The sequence below is a fragment of the Pseudopipra pipra genome, chromosome 1 (assembly GCF_036250125.1).
Source record: "Pseudopipra pipra isolate bDixPip1 chromosome 1, bDixPip1.hap1, whole genome shotgun sequence".
Lineage (NCBI taxonomy): Eukaryota > Metazoa > Chordata > Aves > Passeriformes > Pipridae > Pseudopipra > Pseudopipra pipra.
The window spans coordinates 107483157-107509264 of record NC_087549.1 but is presented as its reverse complement, the minus strand read 5'-3'; the positions used below and the strand labels follow the sequence as shown (position 1 = coordinate 107509264).

Sequence of the window (26108 nt, the reverse complement as noted above, 5' to 3'; positions counted from 1 at the left end):
AAAAGAAGCAAGTCATTACTCAGATCTTTTCCTTGCAAGATGTCTAAAAAAAAGAAAAATTATTCCAAACATAATTGCAGAGTGTAGGTAAACAAATAATATTCACAACAATTCATGGTTTTATTTCCACATCCTCCTTTTATCTCACCACAGAATTTGACTAACCCAAGGAAAAGGGAAAAAACAGCCATAAATAGAATATGCCCTTTTACATTTTACCCATCCTTCCTCACAACTGTGAATCATGCCAGGCCCTAAAAGAAACCAAACTTCCCAATCTAGATCAAGATTCTTGTGATCTTTCAATAACCTGTGCAATGAGCAATAGCTCATTCACACAATTAGAAAACTTGTTTATTCTCAACAAATGACCCTAATCATCAAATAATTATTATTAGACTCCACTTTGTAGGATCTTTCTTAATGAAATGTTTTCCTCAAATTGTTTACTTGCATGCTGTTTTCCTTTTTGACTTCTGTTCTTTAAGGAAGAAGGAGGGAAGAGAAAAAGACCCACCTAATTCAATCCAAAAATCTAACACAAGATCCCTAACACATCCCCATAATCTTTTTCACAGAACCTCCATTCTCAGAGACCTTTGGCTCCCCAAGTGACTCCATGTACTGAGATCTCCTTCTAACTTTAGTTACCAAAGACACATTTCCTCTGCTTGACATCACATCTCGTTTCTACACTAGTTTTCTTCAACACCTCTGGTTCAGTCGAGCCTTTCAGACCTGATTCAAGTGTGGCAGAGCCCAGTAAAAGTTTCCTGGAATGGAGTAATGACACTTCCAAAGACAAAGTCTTTGCTAAGGGCCCTGTGCAATCTCACTGTGTTGACTGCCCTATAAGAGTCAGTAAAAGGGAGGGAGGTCCACAATAACTTTTTGTTCTAGTACCAGTGCCACCGTGCCAATACTGCAAGAGAATCAGGCTTCCAAGAGCAGACAAAAGCACCTGTGACCTCTTTCCACTGTGCATCATCATAAAGTCTAGGCACAACGTAATCCTTTACAATTTTAGCTATATTGGCTGTGTTAAGAGGTTACTGCCTAGATGTTAGATCTTCTATGGTCAGCTGTCACCAGCAAGATCACAGTAACAATACTGACCTCTATTTAAATACAGCTGTGAAATGTAATGATATAAAATGCTCCCCATAATGTTACAGTAATGAACATTATTATATAACTTTATCTCAATACAGTCCTGCTTACGGTAACTTGATTTATCCATCCTAAGAAAAAGAACTGGATGAGGGTAGGAGAATTTCACACACACACACAAAAAAATCCATATTTTAACTGGGAAATAAATTAAAACCTTGAATATATTCTAACAATATAGATATTCACAAAAACACCGACTGTGAAGAAACATCTTTGGTCACTTCAAAGAGCCACTGACATGGGTCTCAAAAGGACTTGTTGTTTGAGATGGTGACTCTGTATGTCCATATGTAACATGAAATAGATAGAGCCTTGTGCAGCAGAGGAACTAGACTGCACACACCAACATCAGTCTGTAACATGTACAGCTTCAGTCTCAAGCATTTACAATGACAACATGAATACTCTCCAAGGGCTGCTAAGCTTTGTTTAAATGACTTTAGCCAGCTTTGTACCAACATCTGGCCTCATCTCCTTTGACACTAACAATTCACAAATTACTGGGAGAGTTACTGCCCTGGTCCTGAGTTACTCCACAGTAACTGGGTTAGATGGTGTTAAGGTATGTCTTGCTAAAAGCCCCAAGAAAAAAAAAGACAAAACCTCCACTGATTAATAACCTGAAATATTTAATAAGAAACATTAAAGGCTTCCAAAAAGGCAGAAACGTTAGGACGTCCTACAAGAACATTTAGGCAACTGTAACCTTCATTGCACCTCTCATAAATGTGCCTCAATGCAGTGAAAGCTGGACGAGAAGCAGGCCCCCCAGCCACCAAGATTTAATTTAAAGAATCTTTTGTGACACCTGCCTCAGCAACATCTGGCTCCTGCACCTAGTGCCAATTCCAGACAGGCTATAAACCTGCCAATTAGAAGTCATACACTGAAAAATTAAATTTCATTAGTGGAATTAAAGTTGTGAGCTCAAGCTGGCAAATCTACATCATTTAATAAATCAGCATGAGCCTATAAGCATTCCACGTTAGGAAGATTCAATGCATTTTCACACAAAATAGCTCTTCCCCTTTGCCATCTTAGCCACATTTGCATTAGTTACTGATCCAGCTGTGCCACTGTCACACCTGCTCCTCTCTGTTCTTCTGAGTGGCACAGATCAATCTGATTTCTGCTCCTACTATCACAAAATCCATCATTTCTTTCCTTTTCTAGCCACATGCATCTATCTACTCAAATCCATTTTCATTCAACAAAAAAGCTAAACTGGTCTGCCAGAAATCAATTATCTCAAAGCCAACTGACCAATACACACTGTGAAACAGGATGACTTTAAAAGTAGGAGGCAAGAAGGGAAGACCAAAAAACCCTTAAAATTTAATGGAAAACTAACTTGTTTGTATTGTTACATGCAGTCAGCAATCATTTACATCATACACCTAACACCCCTTTCTGTTTCTGTTCTCCTTGTAATCCTTCTTTCTTGTAACACAGTGCTCCTACAGTGCTTCTACAGTTACTTGGGATTTTCCCATCTGTCCCATCTGTGGAGGCTGTACTCCCCTCCAGTCAAGATGAAATGAGATACTGATAGGCTCGTGCATTTTCCTTGAAAGTGATCTCTCGGCACAAAGATTTCAATTTGGAGCAATAGTGATATTTCTCCTCCAGAGGTAATGACTTCATCATATGTAATACTGCCACTGTTACATTTTTCCTAGATGAAAAAAATTGCACTCAAATCTAATGTGTTTCAAAGAGACTGTCAATCTCTCCAGAGCAGAAAAATCTCTACCGAATCTCTACTGATTGCATTAATCTTGGTTTTCAAAAGGTAATTTCTGGGGCTCTCTCTGGGTGGTAAAGAGCAGCAAAGACCCCGTTTTCTGACAGGGTGATTCAGCACTCCGAAAATTGAGCCCCCCTGGACTGAGGGTTCAAAGTGCTCCAGAACTGAAGCATTCAAAGCTACTAGTCAATGCTGGACAAAGCCTCAGCCACTGCCTAATTCCTAGCTATTTTTGCTGTGATGTATCCTTGTCTACTACATTTAAAAGACATCCCCTAGTGTACATAACTTTTAAGATTCTATTTGAAAAAAATAAACATAGCTTCCAGCACATGCGACTACAGATAAAATCTTCTCAAGAAAGTTGACTGTAACCCACTGCAGAGCTGCCAGAAACACGATTACACAATATGAACATGTTGCAGCTAAAACAGAACTGACAGCCATCATTTTTATTTCAGCCACAAAGGGAACACAAAAGAGATCTACATTTTTTGTAGAAGTAGGTCCCATGTATGTCACACTTTTTTTTTCTTTCTTTTCTGAGCACAGTATTATCAATGAACATATCCTTGATCTGACCTTAGAAATTCAAAGTTTAATGTATGATAGATCAAAGAGCTTTTAATAGAAAAGGATAACACACCTGTGAGAAATGGGAGTAGGCTGTTTATCAGCATTAAAGGTTTGTCACTAAATAGATTCATTTGCATCTTAATAACACGATCAGCTTTTTATACATTCACCAAAATGAGACCAGTTATACATTCTTAAGACCACAGGATTGAAAACACCATCAATCTGTTCCGAGTGAATGGCACTCTTGAGATTTCCGATAGGGTTGTAATAAAAGTCTGTGGCACTTTGAGAAATGCAGGTGGTAAAGGGGAAAAAGCTGCAGTCTTCCTCCTGGGAATTCTCAAATCATAGCTCACATCAACTCTGAAATGTCTAAGTAATAAAACAGAAGTCAGAAAACAGAAGTCCTATTGCTGTATCATTCTTTTCATTTCTCAGACAGGATTGCGAAGAATGAGAAATGAACATTTTCTCCCTCAGATCTCAGAAGGATCTTTCCATTGCAATAAAATGGACACTGCCACAACAGATCGTATAATACAGCTTGTCTGGATAGAAATACTGCACGACTCAGGAAAATGGAACAAATATTTCTTTGAAACACTCTGTACCGAGGGCTTCACTCCATACTAAGCAGGGCACAACTTGAAAATAGGATGAAAAAGTCTGTGATGTATGAGCACATGAGAAACAAATCCTGCTTTTCTTCACATCAGGGCTCAGGTACAATCAATAATAACCATCATTACTGTAGCTTAAATAAGCAAATTTCTCATTATTCATAGATGGCTGTTATTTTAGGCAGAGAAGTTAGGCTGTTCCAGACAAATTTTTGAGTGCATGAAACTTACTTTTCTTTTCCTGAGGCATTAATTTTTCTTCTCCTACCTGAAGTCTAATGGGAATCAACACTGACTAGAACTGGAAACCTTTGTGCATGCATGCATACACACAACACACGGAAGTCAGATTACCTTGCAAGAAATAGGAGCAGATGCGCTCGCACTAATGAGATGACTACTCTTTAAAATGAATGCTAAAAAAAAGGAAATAAACCAGGCTTGCTCTACATTCTGTTTTTTCCCCAATACAATTATACCAGAAAGATTGTTTAATTTTTTATTTTTTTTTAAAGAATGGCTATCTTAGACATGATGAGTCATAGGGTTCCCTGAAACTGTCAGTGGGATGCAGTTCTAGCCTCCTCTTCTGCCTTCTGATACGTTTTGGGGCTCTTGAACGGTATATAATTACTAATTGCTGTAGAGAGGCAGTATTCCGTGAATCAGACCTAGAGGGTGATAGAGGGAAGCTAGGCTCATACAGAAATCTTGGAAAGGAGCTTGGATCATGTCTCAGCTCAGTTAAGTACAAGGCTAAATCCTCAAAAATTTATTGGGAACATAACCCTTTCTCAGGTAGCATCTGTGTTTTAAACCTGAAAATGCTGATGCTATCTTTGCCTAATCTTTAGTTCAGCTGGACGAAAAGCAGTTTTATCACCTCATTTTTAACCTGTTTGCTGACCTGTGGTCTTTCCTGTGAAACTGATACTGGAAGAGCAGTATCAGCAGGACAGCAAATCTTCACACAGGTGGTTACTATCTATAGCAAGCTATGGAAGTTGATAGAATTAAGGTACAAACTTCTCATTTAGCTACATAACCTGATAATATAATAGCCACATCTGTAAAAAGCTGTCTATGCTGGGGGAGGTCAAAAGAATTTGAACACAAAGGATATAGAAACAGACTGTTACCCACATCCCCTTATACCCTGGTACATGGTATGCTCATAGTACATAAACTTATCATATGAAATGTAAATGTTTCCTCCACTGGGGTAGCTTAGCCTAGTGAGAATGAGCTGGCATAGTAATGTTTTTTCTGCCTTCTCATGAGGACAAGAGGCACTTTACTTTTGCTTAGATTTTCTTGTTCTTCAGAAATAACGCTTAGGTCTTGCTTAACCATGTTGGGATCTGAAATACTTCAAGAAACATATACTGCAGTTCAATTCCTTATGCAACTCATGCAACACTGCATCTCCTTTGTGAATGAATAAACATGAACTCTATAAATTGGGAAAAAATCCTGGGGAAGTTTCCTGCAACTTTGAATTTCATAGGGAAGTGACAGTTAGTATCTCAGTAAATTAGCTGTTGTGCAATGGGATGTTTTGTGTACATAAGTGTGCTGCATATACCCTGTTGTGAAGGATGAGGGGACATCTGATCCTTTCTCCAGCCTTTACAACTGTTTCTATGCTGATGCTCTGGTGAGGCACCTCGTGAATATTGTCCCCTGCTGTACAAAGTGAAATCCAATCTCCAATAAAACACACTGCTTGTCCATGCATGGGAAAATTTGCTTTCCATTAATACTTGTACAGTAATCTGGATTTTGCAGAAGGTAATTTAATGAGAAAACTAAAGGAACACACACACATACACACTGCAGAGGAAGTTTTAAACTCAAGTGAATGATATAAGAAAATAACTGGCAGCTTTAGCAAAGCATCTACAAAAACATTTAAAAATTCATAATTTAGCAGTGGCATGGAAAAACACTTTTTTTTTCTTTTTAAATTCAAGATGAATAGGTATATGAAAATATCTAATCACTTCAAGCTGTCACCACCCACCCCTGGAATCTGGGGGTGGAAAAGAGGAGGAAAGGAACTGTTGATGATGGAAATGCTCTGTTATTTGTTCATTGTCAGTGAGCAGGAACAAAAATAACACTTCCAGTGTGCCAAGATGTACAAATTTGTCTGTCCAAGGGTCAACTCAGATTTTCAAAATGAAGTAATGCAAGATGCTGTTGCTACTGCAGTTAACTGGGTACTTTAAAGGATATAAATTCCATGAGATTTAAACCCTAACTCTCATTGAAGATCCCTGAAAAGGTCAGCTTAATACATCCATCATTACCTAGGGCCCCATCTACCTAACCTAGAAGTTCCAACAAACGGAGTTTTCCTAATGTTGCACCATACTTGGTGTCATCTTGAAACTCCATCTACAGAGATCAAAAGAATTGTACTGTGATGGTTTATTTCTAAGCTCACTTTGATAAATGCAGAGAAAAACATCTCAAGAAGACAGATGGCAAAAAGGGTCATATAAGAGAGTTCTTGAGATTTTTAAATCAGACCTGGTACACCCATTCCTAATTTTAAAATGGAATGAGACTGTCTCTTCTCCTTGCTCTCAATTGCCTGATAAAGAGAACACTTTCTACATACACTAAACTTTTTGCAGTTGCAGATGCAGAGATTGGAACAGCTCTATGTCCTTACTTGAAAAAACAAAACAGACCTTTAAAGTGTCAAATCATCTCTGTACAACTGCACACAGGTTTGAATGACCACTGTGGGAGCTTGCTGCACACCAGCACACCAAGCATGCCAGTCACTTGCAGCTTCAGTAACACCAAAGGCAGTGGCTTCAGAACATTAACAGGTAACATTCCTTAGCCAGAATTATCCTCAGGAAATCTTATAGTTTTCTTTCTAACCCCACACTTCCAAACCACAGAGCTACTCTAGCCAAAAAAAAACCCAAAACAAAAAACACCCCAAATGCCCAAACAACACCAAACAAAGAAAAGCCACCACCAAACAACAACAACAAAAAATCCCCACCCAACAAAACCAACAACCAAACCAAAACAACTCCAACAAGGTACACCTCCTCTCCACCATTTTAGTGGCATTTCTGAAATGCCTTTTATCAATTCCAAGTCTTTGGTACTTAACTGTTCAGAAAAGTATAAAAGTTAACTACAAGCTAATTTCATCTCCCTAGCTTCCTACAATTACCCTTAAAGGCCATTTGATTTGATAATAAATTCACTATGATATAAAATTTACATAATGGTTTTTAATGATTTATTAATATGTAAATATTAGGAAAAAAGACTGAAAACACAATTCAAATGTTCCTAAAACATGAAGATATGCTATTTAAAAATGGGGGTGGGGTGAATCAAATGGAACCTCATCATTGCACAAACAAAGCACTGCCAGAGAACAGGCTGACCTCTAGACCACCTGCACTGCAAATCCTGAAGCTACGCTAGGTATTCGCAAACCCCAAAATATATAATTTTGAAATCTAAGGAAATGATTATTAGAAATTATTACAGGTACTTGTCACTATTCTGAAGGGGAAGGAAATGAAAGGCATGGATGATGGGTCCTCTGTTGGAAGCTGAAGGAAGAGAAGAATTCCAGGACGTATTTCCATGTATCTGCCCGTAAAGCTCAAAAATATCCCACAAATTATCTTCAAGACTTTTAATGCCTTTAAATATATCACACGAACAAAATACTATCAAAGGTCAGTGATCCTTTGGACCTTCCACATGACAGCCTTCTAACAACCCTGATCATAGATTAATATATGAAAAGGCAGTGAACTTTCTTGACTGGAAGTACACTGGACTCCAGGATACTGATTTAGGCAAAGACTACCAGCATCTAAGCCCTTAGCTGCTATCAGGGCCATGAGTTCCAACAGCACCCTGCAACTGGTCATTGCAGGAATTGCTCCAGTCTCATCACAAGTTCCTTACAAAACTTATTTGGAAAATAAGGCAATAAAGTAAAAATACTGTCCTTAATGTTTGAAATCTTTTTAGAATAGAAGATTCACTATTTTTCATGGTAATGGTCAGTTTGCATTATGGCTCCACTCTTTGATAGCTGCAAAACTGTCACCTCTGAAACCATGAGGGTTTATCTTTTATAAAAAAAACAGAAGGGGAGGGAGAACGGACGATTTCCATTTTTACCTGTTAAGTCTCATAGAAGATTTTTTTTTAAAGGGTCCAAAAGGAGGCATTTGTTGGTTTTGGGGGCATTTTTTGTTTCAAGTCAAGATTCATATTTTTATATTGCAAAGCATAAAAATCAAAAGCCTAATTTAAAAGTAATTGTAGCCTGATTAACTAATAAATATGGGACCTAGACAGACATACTCAAACCTGTACTCTGTGAAAAACCATTCACTTCTTTATGGTCTCTTTTCATTGGCACTGGCTCTGATAACTTTTTCCTCTTTCCAAAATGGCTTCATCTATTTTAATAACACCCTCTGCCTTTAGCAGACACTCATGTGTTATGGCTCAACCAATTCTTTGCCTCTTTAAGACTTAAAGAAACTGCTTAGGTATACCCCCTGAAGTCTCTTTAATGTCTCAGGTAAGGTTTGCTACCACTCTAAAAACACAAAATTAATAACAACTGAGCTATTCACTGTGATACTGTGCAGCCTGCAACCTGGAAAATGAAAGTCTCCAGTTCTGTGACCTCTATCTACCCCACGGCAAACCTATGCTGAATTCTATTGGGTTCAGTCCTGTTTGGTAGAGCCAAACAATGTCCTGTCACTGACTGGGATGAACAAATTCTATGCCAGATACCAAAAACTATGGAGACCTAAACAGATGAAGGACAAAATATATTATCAATATTAAGACAAACACAAGTGAAACATGGTTATAAAGCCATTTGCTGTGCTTTCTGGTTTTGTGAGTTCAGTGCTTAATTCTCCTTGAGTGCTTGCAGAGGCCCAAACAACAAACTATCAGGATCTTACCTCAGAATTTTACTATGCAAATATTTTGTGCTAAGGAGCTGCAAACTTAAAAATGAAATACAGCCAGTCAAAGCACAATAAACACACCAAAGGACTTACTGTCCACCAAAAGAAAATTCATTGCTAAAAAGCTTAAGAGAGTCAGTGTTACGCAAACAATCTCTTTCGCACTCAAATGTACACAAACAACCAATTATTTGCTGTGTCTCCATAACCTACTTCAGATGAACAAAGAGTTCAACACTTTTTCTTAGCTCCTTATCAGTCACTTCATACATGCCTATAGCTAACATCATTATGCTATGTTTTTTTAAGTATCTGTCAGCAAGTGGGTCTTTGATGTGAAGAGACAACAAATCTGGATAGAGCTGATGGATGTTTTAAGCCCTTTCATAAAGGCTTGATAGAATAATTAAACGACTGCTCTGTAGTGGTAATTAGGGGAGAAAATAGAGCCACCAGCCAGTTTGGGGAATTATTAGCAAGTAACTTCGCAAGCTGTGCACATATAAAACACAAAGGCTCAGGAAAAATAAGCTGAGAGCTTAGTCCTGAAAGAGTGGGAACCTAGAACTGCTGGAGGCCTTAGGTCTGTTAATACACAGCATTTGAAACTGCAAGAAAAAGAATAAAATATGTGTACAAACTTCAATAACAAATAAGGCATAAAGGAAAAAACAGGGATATATCTAACCTGAGCCACAATTTTTTCCTTTAAAAACAACTTGGAAAGATCCAGAAGGAAGTCTCAGCTCTCTGTGTCATAAGGACATAGTAAATTAAAAGGTATTTAGTGGCAGCTAACAACTCCTCTGTTGGAAAGCATTTACATATCTAATAATTCTTCATAGAGAGCTCCATTTTGTTCCAATATCCCCAATATATGAAATAAAAAATCGTGGGAGCCTAACTTAACATGACAATCTGGCTTCAGAGACAAAGACCAAGTGTCTGTATGGGTGCTTGCATTCGTGTCTCCTTATTAATAACCTGCATACTGTGATAAGCTCCTGGAGTAGACAGCATATAATTATATTCCTTTAATAATTTACCAGCATACATAGGCACACAACTAGTGCAGACAAAGAGTGCAGGTCTAAGTTGTTCAAAAACTGGTGAGCGGGAATTATAGGAGACTGCTGTTTCTGAAAGGTGCCCTGAGAGCACATATGGACCTCCTGACACACTAAGGAAAAATATGAGAGGAATTGTATGCCCTTGAAAAGAACTAAGGTCATTATTTTCAAAACTCTCATGGAATAACAAAATGGAAAGTGTAGCTAAGTTAGCTAAAAATGAGCCAGTTGTGCCATCGCTTACATTTCCAATACCTCAAGGAGTGATGTGACATCCTTATGTAAATTTTTCTAGGAGGTCCCATTTCACTTCCTGGCTCCACCCAACAACGCTACATTACAATTACAGTTGTTTTAATGCCATAAGCCAATTCTCTGAGCTTTGTGGAATTCCTCTCCCAAAATCAAAAGTCCCCTCCTCTCTTCCTCACTCTCAGGTATTTAAAAGTTACACTGAAGTTATTTTTTAATTCACAAAAGATAGCCATGACAAAACTTCAGCACAAGGAGACCAGAAATGTTATGAAACAAGAAATTAAATTCCTTCTCACATATAAAAGAAACATGCCACGAAAATTCATTCATGACATTTAAAGATTTATACATAGTTTCTGCTAATCCAGGAATATGGAATGCAACATGTGAAGAAATAAAGCTGAAAGGGGAGTTTCAAGAGTGGATGCATTCACTTTTTAAATGCTTCTTCATGGAACAGAACAAAATATAACCCTGGAGACTCCTGTTTTCATTTTACTTAGCCAGCACTACTAAAAGCTGTAGCTGAACGTGAACATCTCTAAGGGCTGTGAAAGAGAGGCCTGAGGGTCTACAGTTTTTTCCTGCTCCTGTTCCAGCTAATCTATGCTTCTTCAAGAAGGGTAAGTGAAGTTTAATTGTTGGAAGCTAATTTTTCTTAAGCTTTTCATTAGCAAGCATTTTGACAGAAATGAAATTGATGGATGGTATTTCAGCACACACATAACATCAGTAATCCAATGTTAAAAATCTGTGTCACCTTCATCACAAAGCTTCAGTGCTTCAGATTACTCATCATTACTGTTATGTTTACTTGCAAAGAAGAGTTTGACTGGTAAAGACTTACAACAAAGTACATTAAGGGCAGTCTGATAATGTTTCACAATTAAATACTTACAGGGGATGGCAAATAATTTAAAGAAAATTTATTAAGATCTCAGGCTCTCATTTCCATTGTTTTAATTTTTTTTATCAACTCAGAGGAAAAAAAAAAGGAATGATTCATGGCCAAGTATAACCTCTCCATGAAAACTGTTCTTCCACCATTTTCAAGTAGGTATATGATCAGTCAGTTTAAACTAGCTTTCCTCAGTATTGTGTGGTGTCAAAATTTATGTACAATTATATGACAAAACGTAACTAGTCTCTGCTTTGATATTTGGGTTTGTTCCTCCTGAGAACACCTGCATTCACTAAGCAACAGAAGGAGCTTTAGTGGCTACCTGAATAAACACAAACAGCATGTTTACAGTGCACAATTCATGGCTGCAGAAGCAGCATGAGTTAACCAGACAAAAGCTTCAGACCAACACCACTAAGCTGTGCTCAGTGCCTGCCTTACCCCTGGTTAGTACTGCATCAGGACATTCTGCCTAGGCTTCTCTGTCAGAAATCCGGCAATTTGAATTTGAAATACTTGTAAAGTCCAGAAGCTCCCTTCAAAGATTCAAATTTTAAAACGATATCTAGTTTACATAGAATAAACAAAGCTTAAAACTAAGAGAAGAGAGCTTTCTATTCAACAGCAACCCAGGAATGCCTCCAGTGCCTTTCACCTATCCATGTAGCTTCCTGTGCAGGGACAATCTGGAACAATTAGTGGTACATTCACTATCTCAGAGACAATCCAGTAAGGGATTGTTAAAAGAAATATTCAGATGCTCAGTGAAAGGAATATTTCTAGCCTTTGCAAGTACAGTCTGGTCTCATGAACTACAGGAATTAGCAGCCAATGCTGTTCTCATTTCAGCAGAGATCCTACTAATACAATTATCCTCAAACCCCCAAAATCACTCTGCCTTTCTTCTGAAGAAGTGCACCTCCTCACTTGCAACACATCTTATTTCCACCCTGAAAATTCTTTAGCTTTGCCAATACAAGCATTTATGGAATATACAAAACAACATTAATATACACTCAAAGTTGCCATTAAAACAATACTGAGATTTTATGCATTATTCAATTCTATGTACAATTCATTAAGCAACTATATGCATCTTTTAAAAAGAGCAGCTGCAAAATTTCCAGTCTGATGCGCCACAGTACTGTGAAACCATAAGGGCTAACTTCAGATTTGAAGCATAGCTTGCTGCAAAATACAAGAGATTTTGGCTGCTTTTAGCAAATCTATATTTATAAAATATTACCATAAAATGAAATTAGGAGGTCCAGAATGGATTCCAAGATTATTCTTCTCTTAATTTAAATCTGCTCAGTATTAAACTGTTCGTGAACAATGACTAGCCTTTAAAATGTACAGAAATTGTTCTAGAAAAGCAACAAACATTTGGTTACTTCTCATCTGTCTAAAGCTCCTTCCCTCTGCAGCTTTGCAAGTGAACTTTATAACCCTGAATTTTATTACAAGACTTTGTCTACTGCTTCCTTCTTCAAGCCACGATTAGAATCACAGAATCATTTAGGCTGGAAAAGACCTCTAAGCTCATCAAGGCTAATCATAAATCTAACACTGCGAAGTCCACCACTAAACTGTTTCACAAAGGGCCACATTTACACATCTTTTAAATACCTCTGAGGATGGTGGCTCAACCACTTCCTGGACAGCCTGTTCCAATGTTTGGCATTGCAAGAGGGAAGTTTGTTGTATTTTTATCTTCTTGGGAAACCAAGAAGTTCTGTGGAATGCACCGAATGAACTCTCCAAGCTCAGAAGAGATGCAGAGTTTTCAAAATGGGAGATATTTTGAAGATTTTATTTTATCCATACTTTTTCCTATGGCAATAAACATATTTTAATCTATGTAAACTGATTTGTATGGCAATAATCCAAATTATTTTAATAATTCTCGTTTACTGTCACATCTGCCCAGACTCTACATTATCCATTATAGCTTATTAAAAAATTTCAAAAATCCTAGAATGGTGTTCCAGTAATCACAGTAAAACAAATTATAGCTGTTATTCTACCATGCCATCGGATCTGCCAAAGCTACAGTTTCCATTAACCACAGGAAATCAACATCATGATTTTTTTCCTCCTCTCATCATTCTTCAGTTCTCTCTTCTGTTAGTTCCCTAGTTCAGCACCCTTACAGCTAATGCCTAGACTCTACCCCAGTTTGAACTTATAAGTTTTTTACTTCCAGGTCTTGATTCTTGCTATCTGTTTCAATACCAGATGAAAGAGTTCTTCACACTTAATGAAGCCACCTCTTTGTTGTCTTTTGGATACATTACTCAGTTTCTAAAAAAAAAAAAAAAAATCCCTTACATCTACATCTCTTTCTTACCCTTAAGTGTTTTTAATTGCTCTCCCTGCACGATGCTCTTTATTATTAATAATAATGTTGAAAATTGAGTAAAGGTAACTTTAAAGAAGGTTAAAGAATCCTGCGCCAAATAAGATTTAGCACTTCGCACATACAAAACTAGCTATGATCCCTGCTCCAAAGAGATCAAAGAGCAGACATATGACTGCAGACAGTAGGTAAAAACACTGAAGGATACTAGACAGCTGTCTAGCTAACTGACCCAGAAGCCAACACTCTACCAGCTTTGAAGCCAACAGTACCATGTGTAGAAAGTAACATTCCTAAATCTGTCTCACTGTGACTCAGAGGTAAAAATGAAACATCTTGCTCAAAAGGTGTCTGCAGCTCCATTGCTCATATTCTCACAGATTGCAGTAGATATTTTGTAGAGAATTCACAGTTTACCATAAGCATGAAGAGATTGAGTCTTTTTAGAGCAGGAAGAGGTTAATTGCAAATAAATTAGTATCTCTCCAGAAAAAGAAAGTTTCATTTTGTCTCTCCTGAGGGATTGTGCCAGCAAATAGAAGGAGAGGACTGTTTGATAAAATAAGATTCTGCTATCATACAAAAGAAAAGTACAATTTAGACTACTCAGCAAGTTGTTAGTTTTGCATCAAGAAGGGCAAGAATATTTAATATCCCTATTAGTCAGTAATGGTTATTTTGCTAGTAACATTTCCAAAGGAAGCCCTAAAACTCAAGATAAATATGGGTTATTTTGGATATTCGTCCCATCCCCTTCACTGTTACTGATTTTCAAATATTGATTATCATCTAAGATTGGCTTAATTTTTGCCGTGAATGGCAGCTATCTGGTGTGGTGATGGTTTGGGCAAGAGGATAAAAAAAGTGGATATGTAAGAATGAATGCAGTAAAAAGCTAAGACAAAGGAGGTTAGAAGTCTTTTTAATTATTTTATTCTATTCATGACGAAACAGAAAATTGCTACCTTTCATAAAATACCTTTTTGGCCAGAAAAGTTTTTCAAATTCCTAACCAACATTCCCTGACTTGTAAAATGCTTCACTCTCCAGAAAATGAAATTACAAGAAGAAATGCCAGAACAGTAAAAATAATCTCTTATTTTATTTACTACTTCTAGTGCTTTATTCTATTTAAACTTAAGAGAAGGACAAGGAAGAAGAGCGTAAAAAGGCAATTAGCTTTCAAGCAAGGGGAAAAATTTTAAAATATGACATTCAATTATAAAAATATTGGGTTTGTTGTAGCAAAAGGAAAATCAAACCACGCAAGCCCTCAGGTCTGGAATGCTGATCCTGCAGTGACCAATATGCTCCCAGGGAAAGGACAACAGAAACAACTTACACTGCACACTGTGGATTGTGCAATACAGAGGAAAAATTGTGCAAAGACGAAAAAGTGCTTCCTGACCCTTGCAGCAATCAGCTTACTCCTTGAAGCATGAGATTTGATTACTTCCATCTCAGCGGGCACAACCATGAATATGACTGTATACCTCCTAATGTCCAGCACATTCTATTTGATGAAGGGATAACAAGGTAAGAATTTCTAGATCACTTCAATTGCAACCTGGGTGATAACTGCAATGAGATATCTGTAGCAAAAGCACGCATAAACAGCATTATAATACATTTGCATTTCGATCTCCTCTTTTGAGGAAAAATAATCCTGTAAATTAGCTTAAGTCTAACAAATCCCATGGCCATTAAATTCCCCATGACAGAGAAGCGAAAAACAAACAAACTAACAAAAAACCAGTGAAGATGTTTTTCTGATAAAAGCTTCAAGACAATCCATATATAAGTATCTGACATGTAGCATATACCCCTGTGGTCTGTCATAAAGCTTAAGCGCAGATTTGTGCAAAAGCTCCTGAACACCCCCATCAAAACAATCAAATATGAATATTGTCAGTTGAACATCTGTGTCCTGCTCAAAAACACACTGAAAAATACTTGCAGTCTGACATGCCTTAACTACAGAATAACTTAAGGTATGCAATGATATTGGCTTATAACATCTTTAGACTACTGCTCTGTTGGTAGCACTGTCTTTCCTCAGTGCACACAGCACTAATTTATTGTTCCCCTATCAGATACAAGCCTCGACACAGTATCAACACTAAACAATTTCAGTTGAACCTGTACAGAATGAATGCAACAAATCTGGGAAGTTGTACCCATTCTGCATAAAGCAGGTAACATGGTCAAGTACTTTTCCCACCAGGGATAAGAGTTTTATGGGGTTTTGAGGGTAGAAAGTGTCATGTGCTGAGCAGAAGTACAGAGAACTGGTCACTGTAGGCACAGATCAGAGAGCATTAGGGCTACTTATGCAAAACAGTGAGCTCAAATTCTTACTTATAACAAATACTAGATTTTAATGAACTCTTAATCTCCCATTAAATTTACTAACTCCAGTTCCAGAAGGTCAAAGGTACTTTGGAGCTTATTTTTAATTTTTACATTTATCTGCAATGTTACCATCTCCCAGCAAAGCCGGCAGTCTGTTAAGTAGGTATTCCTTCTCCCCTAAGCATACATGTTATTTACTAAAACTTGAATAAGAGGGAAAGTGGAGGTTACCTTAGCTTTCATAGCTACTAAGGAGGACATATGGATGGCCTGACCTCTTCTCCTCTTTGTAAACTTGTCAGTGTACCAGGGATGAGGAGTGTCAAAATGCCTTACCCCAGAGGGCAAGGAGGATTGACCACTGATTAAGAGTGTTCCTGTTTGATGTCAGCTCCAAGACACACAGGACAAGAAAGAAAGTCCTCTTGTTAACAAAGGATGCTATTACTGCATAAAATCAGAATTACCATAATGTTTGCTAAGGTGAGTGGCTGGGCAAGTACTTATTAAAGACATTCTGTTCAATGTCTTTTTAACAGCATCAATAGCACAAGATTAAAAGATTTATAGCTAAATATCCCACTCTTTCCTGATTCAGAAAGCTTACTGAGGAGTCTTATGGACGTGTTTCATTCTAACTTCCATGTTACTAAAACACTACACCAACCTTCCTCTTAAGTTTTAGCTCCTCTACTCTGCAAGTCCACCTCTGTAAAGCAGTAACCATATGCTCAAATCACAGCTTGCATTTGAGCTTTCTTTACTTACAAGATCTAAACATACACTTAAATGTTTTGCTGAAGAGGAGATGAATTTCCAAGTCATGAACATTTAGGAACCAAAGTCAAAGAACTAAGTCCACTACCTGGATTTGGGGAAATACAAAAGTAGAAGAGCTGGCATGCCTTTAACACTGTCTTTTGAGTCCTTGCTGGGATGAATGCGTGTTTGAAAGGACCAAAAAGAAATGGTAAAATGCCTTCTTGTTGCCCAAAGGTATTTAATACAGCGTAGTAAGGGGAATATAATCAGCATTAAAGTGCTCTTCATAAATAATGGACAATCTAGCTGCTTTTATCTACTCTGCACTTTAAGAAAGTTTCTATTGCTGAATATTTCATGAGCAAAAGGTCATTTATTGTGGCTACAATTCAGAAACTGTTGGAAAAAAATTTCTATGTTGCAACACAATAATAGTGAGTTTTGAGTATCTGAAGAAACATGGGCAGGCAAACTCCATATTTTGAAACTACCACATACAAACGAACAGGAACATCTCTGCCCTGAACTGTAACTACTGATTTTTAAGATGCCCAATCCTATTCAGCAATACAGCACTTAATCTCAAGTGAAGAACAAACTGGAATGTACACTTTCCTGAAATGTCAGTTCTAGTTTGCATTTCTTAACAAAATATACTGCTGATCACAGGTCATTAAAGATGTGCATCTGTGAAGCCATTTTCAAGAAATCTGCTCTCTGCACATTATTTAAAGGTTTGTTTCAGTACAGCCTTTTAAAATTACAATTAGAGTTCCACATAAACAAAACCATTAAGGAAACACACCCGCGAACAGGTGAATTGTCAAGATGAGTTAGAAGCAACCTTAGCTCTGTCCCCTGTGAATATAAGGCTATGAGGCAATCTTATTGCCACATCCAGAGACAGATGCTCTGTGGGTGTAGATCAGCACGACTTTAAAGAAGTCAGTCTTGCTACACCTGGTTTCTATCAACTGAAGCACCAGTGCACTTCTCCTTAACCTTTTACAACGTCACACGCCCATGAAGGACCACCACGGGAGCCTGCTGCACACCAGCACACCGAGCACGCCAGTGACTTGCAGCCTCAGTAACATAAAAACAAGTGGCTTCAGAACATTAACAGCTAACATCTCTAAGACAGGCCTTTCCTTGGGGAACTTTTCAGTTTTCTTTCTAATCCCACACTTCCAAACCATAGAGCTACTCTAAAACAAACAAACAAACAAACCCCCCCAAAAAACCCAAAAACCACACACACACAAAACGCACAAAACCAACAAACAACCAAAAACCCAAACCAATTATTTTAGTCACAGTCCCCACTTTTAAAAAACAGATAAGGAAAAAGTTAAAACATGAAAGGAGCTATCAGCAGAAGTTAGAAGCAATCAGGACATACAGTACCATAAATGGCAAATCACCTACATACAGCCCCCTGCATACAGACAACAAACCTGTCTGTGGCAAAAGAGGTTTATTTATTGAGTGACTTCTTATGACACAGCAAGGAAGAGTCTGAGACACCACCTCTAGATCAACCTTCTTTCTTAGCAACAAAGTACAGTGTAAGTCCCATGGAGTGATGGGACATACATTAAAACACTATGCACAAAGCTGTACTTTGGATTTCAGATATTTTTCTGTGCATTTGTAAAAATAAAATTGATCTTTAGCACTTATTTCAAATAGGCTTACAGCTTTGTTGAGATGATATGTCCCTCCTACATTTACCAGCAGAAAAATTCAGACAGATCTGTCATGCGTGATTTGGCATTAGACACCTCAACTGCAGCAGTAAGGTTATTTTAAGGAGTCGTGTCTGCTACAGTCTGAACCTTACACAACACATTACTATAACCATACATCTAAAACAGTTGCTAAACTTTTTATTTATAGACATAGTGAATGTGATCCTTAATGACTCTGGTTTACTTAGGAGGGTATTCAGCAGTAAATATCATCTCATTTATCTGGATCTGTCAGATATGAACTGTCAATTTGGAAGCTGCGAGAAATGCAAAGGTTTTACCCTGGCCCATTGCACAAAGGCAGCTTTTTCCTTTGGTCAATAAATTCTCTCAAAACACTGCATTTAAAAGCTTCGAATGTATCAACCAAATCATACTTTTAAAACAGAACTTTTGATGCCTGTTGCAAGCATCAAGAACCACTGATACCTACAGGATTTCTTGCTGCCTTTTACACTGCACTTCTCTCATTACATTTCATGGACTCGGGTGCAAAGGTAAAAGAAAAAGATTAGTGAAAAAAATTCAAAAGGAACAGTCTCTGAGGAAAGCAAGGCCTCCCAGTTGTGCCCCCTGCTTGAGCAACAAGAAAATGAAACTCATGGTAGTGTTTGCCAAAACAGATTGCAGGCTGGATCCAAAACATTATTGATGGGTAGCTGAAGTTTATACATATCAATAGAGTTAAACACCAACACTCTAGACTAATGTAGATACAGACATGTTCTTCTGTTTGATAGTATCTAATAATTTGTCAAGGGACTGTAATTGAAGCCAAAGACAGCTTATTACTCTGTATTAAAATACAGTATTTCATATCACACTGTTAGAGTAAATGATACATCTATCATCTGGCATTTAGATAGAGCTTTAGATATCTAAGAGAAAATGGGACGTGTCAGTTTAGATGAGCAATCCCACAAAAAATGACTATGATACTCATACAAAACCAACCTATGGAATAGGTTATGGAATGGAACAACTATGAAGTCTCCTATATCAAATCAACGGATGGGAAAAGAACTGACTTGTCCAGAAATGATGCAATTGCCCTGCTTCACACAGGAGAGAGTCAAAGAACAAGTGTCCATTTCCCCTACTCTACCCTCATCCTTGGTACGCCACAAAGTAGTAAGAGACAGAAAACAGACATAGTCATTCTGAATGCCAGCGTTCAACTAAGAAACACTTATCAGAAGAAAACTCTTGCATTGAAATAAACTTCAGGTATCACTCAACTCACTGCATGGTTCTTAGAGATCAAACAGGTCAACTTACGTAGCTCTCCTACTTTCAGTATTTCGCACAGCATCTTTGTCAGCTCAATGCTACTTCGGCCAAACGGGCACTCGTGTTTGTCTTCTCGACTGCTGTTTTCCAGGACAATCTGAAGGTGGAATCAAAACAGAAAATAATCAGTTTGGGGAATCCATGAGTTCAAACACTACCCACCCCATCCAACATTTAGAAGATACACCTGACTGAATTTAGGAAACTATATGTGGAGGCTCTGTTTTCATAGACCTTAGCCTTCCCTGCAGCTAAATAACCTATGTCATTTATGTTACGGCTTCAAACTAAACGAGAATAGGTTTCAATCAGATATTAGGAAGAAATTCTTTACTGTGAGGGTAATAAGGCACTTGCACAGGTTGCCCAGAGAAGTTGTGGATGCCCCACCTCTGGCAGTCTTCAAGACCAGGTTGGATGGGGCATTGAGTAACCTGGTCTAGTGACAGGTGTCCTTGCCCAAGGCAGTAAGGTTGGAAGTAGATGACCTTAAATGCCCCTTCCAAACCAAGCTATTCTATGATTCTATGTCTGAGGCAGTCAGCAACACATAAGCAGTGCTGGTCCATGACCAACTGGGAAGCTTTGCCATTGCTATGCACTGTTGATGTTCTGCACCACCCCTGGCTTGGAGAAAATGAAGTAGAAGCCAAAGAAAAAGAAATAGTTTCATTTCAAATTTGCTGGTTAAAGGAAATTAGATACAATTATTTATAGACACGAACACACCTAGAAGGATCTATAAAACCAAAGTGGGACAGAATTTGCATAGCTGGATTCAGTCTCCAAAGAAGGCTCAAGTGTTAAAAATCAAACTGAAGCTCATGAAGGAAGAAAATGTCCTCATTCTTCTCTCTGCTATGGAAGAAACTTGTGCTCATGGGAACTAGCACTCTTACATCAAGCCCCTGAATGCTGTAAAAACTACTCAAGGAGAGCCTTTGCATTCTCTGTTGAGTGACGCTGTAAAATAAATGGGAGAAAATAACTCCTTGCACATTTTTATACACATTAGTTTCTGCTGTATCCAATACATTGACCTAAAGTTTTCTCTGGCACTACAACTAAACAAGAGATTTCACTGCAGATAAAAACAAGTTATAAAAATTATATAGATTTTACTGAAGCAGTGAGCCTGAAAAAAGAGAATATAGAGGCAGGAAAAAACCAAGATGGTCAAAACAGATTTGCAGCAAGAATTGTCTTTGCAGAACAAGCTTTCACACTTCATAAAAAGAAAGAAATGTATCCTAAACAGCTGCTGTATAGCCTGGGGATGAGAATAGAAGAAGAAAATGAATTTCAAAGGTAAGAGATTTTGCCAAGTAACAGAGAACCTCAGAGGCTCTCTAAATTTCCTTCACAAATGGGTGTTTAGACATTGCTATCTGTTTTGCATTCCTCCTGTCTCCTTAGCTTCCATCTTCACAATTTTTGTTTGTTTGACGTTTTTTGTTGGTTGTGGCTTTGTTTGTGGTTTTCATTGTTTTAAATCTTTCAATATTTACAGCAAAGAAAGCTTTGCAAAAGCTTCAATGCTGGAACTTCACCAAAACCAGGAGGAGAGATAAAGGGGAGGACCAATGCAATGCCAGATGCCACTAAAACCTTTCTCTCCCTCCCCAGATATTAGTTTTGACTGTTTCATGTTCTCTTATGTGCAGAAGCCTTCCCTGTGAAGCAGTTAAAAGTGGGAAAAGAACAAAAACCCAAAGGTAAGTAGGAAAGTTATGTGCTTCATACAGCATACCAAAGCCTTTTCACCAAGCTTCTATTTCAATCCTACTTTATAAAGGGCAACCTCTAGCTGATACTCTGCTCCCAGCCCATCTCCCAGGGATGTAAAAAAATGGTTGCTCTCTGTATTGTGAGAAAGCATGATCATTTGGTTTTGTTTTCCAGTGCTGGTGCTGTTTTTTTTAAATTGCTTACACTTCCTACAAAAGATTAAAAAGTTATTAGAGATATGATATATACTTGACTACTACAAATTTTTACTGGCCCTTTTTCAACAGGACAGCATCAGAATCATGTTCAAAAGTCTGCCAAGAGGACTTTTCCTCCTAAAAGTTTTGGTTTAAATTACATGTAATTGTTCCATGTCATCTCTGGGTAACAGCTGTACCAAATCAAAGAAAAACCCCTGCTATTTTTGTTTTACATTGCTGCAGCCACTGTTCAAGGAACATGTGAATATGACTTTGTATTCTGGATGAGTCATCCTGCTTCAGTCTCTTTCATGGAGGATAGTGCTGCATTTTTACACCCAAAAGCAGGAACAGTGATAGAATAGCACAAGCACAATGTAAAGCTGTGTGTCTCAACACCTCCCTGAGATCTCTTGTTCTTTTTATTACCCTGTTTTATCTCCCGCATAATAAAACATAAAATCTGCATATTGGAGCAGGGTGTTGCTTCGACACGGATTTAGATACAGCAGAGAAACACTGGTAATAAAATCAATGGAGAGGCAAATTGAAAGGGCAAGGGGGAGGGAAAGGGAAGCACTTGGATCAGTATTTCTGCTCGCTTCTGGCAAATGCACTTTGTTGAGTTTCACATTAACCCAACATATTAACATTTCATGAGCACATAAATATTTAATGGTGACACCATCTATGCATATAATGTAAGGCAGAATTACAGCAATCAATAAGAATGCCAGAGAAATAGTTAAGGCACTGTGTATTGCTATACAGCAAATTAAATGGCAATTTGAGTAATCAATATGTAAAGCAGTCTTGAAATGATTCTCAGACATACACTCTGCAAGCAGCAATTTTTTTAGCATTTGCTGTACAAAATAAGGCAGCGCTGCCATGTTACATTTCTTCAAGAAAGGAAGAACGCCCTTTACTGCATCTAAATATCTGTAGGCAAATTTGACAGATATGGATCTTCTGTATGAAATAGCAACAGTAAAAAGGGAAAGAAAAAAAAAAGAGGTTCTTATAAATACCCAAAGAGAAATAATTCCTAGTCTTGGCAACAGATTTACAACATTCATTATTATATTTGTAATACTCTTTTCGTGACTTCACGACTCATATCCTGTTCCAAAGTAAAATGCTATAAATACAGCTGATAAGGGCATGATTTTAATGTTATTTCCTTTATCACTCTGGTTGCAGAGGAGAAATAAGCAGTGAATGGACATGTTTACTTCATAAACTGGTGAAAACAATCTCAGGGAAAGAAATTTAACACACAGCTCAAGACTGAGAATACTTTTCTATGCCTATAAAGCACACTCCTGGCTTGATTCACATTTCTATCACAGAAGTTATTTTACCATGGGAAGGAAGGTAGTGAGGAAGTCGCAAGCCCACACAACCTTCATTCAAACGGAGGTCTATCATTAATGCTCATGAAGTGCTGCACCCTATTATCTTCCTCCTCCTCCCCATCACAAATCCACAGTGAGTTGCAGATCCACCAGACATTTCAGAATGAGCAGGTACCGTGGATAAATTTTGCTTGGGAAAAACAAACATTTGAAGGCAGAGAGCATGGACAATGCAGGAGAAGTTTTGACACCACAGAATTAAAGAATCATTTAGGCTGGAAAAGAACTTTAAAATCATCAAGCCCAACCATTTACCCAGCACTGCTGAGTCTACCACCAAACCATGCCCCTAAGTGCCTCATCTACATGCCCTTTAAATACCATCAGGGATGGTGACTCAACCGCTTCCCAGGGCAGCCTGTTTCAATCTCCCAATTCCAATCTCCCCTGGCACAACATGAGACTATTTTCCCTTGACCAGTTGTTTGTTACCCAGGAGATGAGGCTGACTCCCATCTCACCATGACCTCCTTTCAGGAGTTGTAGAGAGCAATAAGGTCTCCCCTGAGCCTCTATTTCTCCAGGCTAAACAACTCCTGCTCCCTCAGCTGTTCCTCATCAGGCTCGTGCTCTAGACCCTTCACCATCTTCATTGCCCTTCTCTGGACCCAGAGAACTTCAATAAATACAGAAGAAAAAGAAAAGAAAATTACTGAGAGAGGGCAGCCAGGAAAAGTTTGAGTCAAACCACGACACAGTGTTATACATTTTCTTGACATTTCTACATGTGAAACTCTGTAGCCTGTTAAGGCATGGGAATTTGACAGTATCTGTAGTAGAATACAGATCTGTGCAATTTTTATTAAGTTACCAACATATAACTACATATATGTATGAAACTTAATCCAGCTGGCAGCCAGTCACAAATGATGTTCCCCAGGGCTCAGTATTGTGGCTGGTCCTGTTTGACATCTTTATCAATGATTTGGATGAGAGGATCAAGTGCCCCCTCAATAAATTCACAGACGACAGCATGTTGGGCGGGAGTGTTGATCTGCTGGAGGGTAGGAAGGCTCTACAGCAGGATCTTGACAGATTGGATCGATGGGATGGGGACAACTGTATGAGGTTCAACAAGATATCTACCAAAGGCACGGCCATAAAATAAATTTAAAAAATTATTTTAAATGTAATTTAATTTAAATAAACAAATAAAACTTAAAATAAATAAAATAAATATATTAAATATAAATATGTGAAATAAGTAAATAAATAGATTTTAAGTTATTTTAAAATTTAAAATAAAATAAATTTAAGTATCACACCAAGATCACAGAGGAACAATGCAAATTCTCCAGGAGTAAAAAACACTCCAAACAAGACACCAACCCCCAAATCAAAAGATTTTCTAGCTTTATGGCAGAGTTCCTTTATGATTTTCCATTAAATTATTCATTGAGTCCATTGCTACCTCAGAAGCACAAAATAGACCCTCAGGGAGGCAGTGGACTAAACTAAGGATTTTCCACACTTGACTACCATGAGCTTAAAAATCTGCATCAGCTTCAGTAATGAAGCTTATATCTGCATCTAAGAGTTCATGACTGTCAAAAGGCAAACTTTTCAAGACAGGTATATTCAAAAGCTTCCTCATCAAAATCCAGGAGGCTAAAACCACCGGACAGAAATATTTCTCCTTGACTGGGAAGAAATATCGACTTAGCCAGTCCCTTAATCCTTCACATTCGAGATGAAGTTGGCTCAAAATATACTGCCTACAGCAACTCAGACGTAATTCTCAGATTCCTGAACCAAAATCAGAGCTTGAAAATGGAATAGAGATTCATTATGATTAGGAAGTAAATACAAAACTGAAAGGCAATATTCACTATACTTGCATCAATACTTCTAATAAATCCCCGAGTAGACAATTCAATGAGTGTTGCTGCACTATTAAAAGGAAGCATTTCCAGAGACCAATTTTGTAGTACTATCTAAAATGATCCTGTTTTAATAGAGAACAAGTTTTCTAGCAGTCTGCTGTAGATTAATATCAAGAGGTTCAGAGAACTAGTTAGTGAAGATCATAAAAAACTCAGACTCAAAATTAAAGGTCAAGCAGCATTTTAATACCCAGAAATTGCAGAGATGCTCTTCCTTTTCTTGACACTGCTTTTCCTTTCCCTAAGCCTCCTTATCATATATGGTAGGCTTCACCATTCCCTTTTAATTTAGATGCTTTAAGTAACTCTAAGAAGCAAGTCCTTAGGATACGCTTCCTGAGAAGGCTAAGAGACTCTACTGCAGTCAGATTCAGTTTCCATTCATCCTTGTCAGCAATTTTGTTTTCTTCCTAAGGCAGCTTGTCATTTGCTTCAGCTTCAGCATCAGTCTTCTTCCAACATCCTTCATTCTGCATTGTCCTCACTGACCCTGTATTTTCCATTTCCCATGCTTCCTCTCTCCCTTATCTCAGTCTTCCTTCACATTCCAGAGTCATTATAGAAATTTCTCATGGCAAAACAAAATAAAGCATCAGCTATTTCTGCCTTCCTCTGGAAGGCACTAGAATTGCAATTTAAACCAAGATTTGAATGAAGATCCGAGACCTACTACAGATACTGAAAAAGAAGAAAGGGGGCACTGACATGAGAAACACAGATGCTAAGTCATGCCTTACCTGAGAGTCATCTAGTTACAGGACCATGTTAAGGATCAGATACTGTCTGATACGTCCTTGGATGTGCGCAACTACAAATAAGCACCTGGGGGCTAATCAGCTCATCACATGAGGAAGTGCCTTTTAACCTGCTGCTCCCAAGGAGAACTGCTATCAGACAGCACGGAATCCCCTATGTCAAAGCAGCCAGGAGACAGTGAAACTGTCATACAGGGCAGGAGGGACAAGAAAAGCATCTGATTATGTCATTATATAAGAACATACAGGTAAGAAGGTGAATTCAAACTATCATGGT

General features: G+C 38.0%; 1 protein-coding gene across 1 annotated transcript in view; it reads right to left on the bottom strand.

Moving 5' to 3' along the window:
* Positions 1-26108, bottom strand: part of ELMO1 (engulfment and cell motility 1) — a 316924-nt gene that overhangs the window by 134471 nt on the left and 156345 nt on the right. The window contains exon 16 of the mRNA XM_064669895.1: positions 19836-19944. Coding sequence (XP_064525965.1) covers positions 19836-19944 — 109 coding nt within the window. The remainder of the gene's footprint in view (positions 1-19835; positions 19945-26108) is intronic.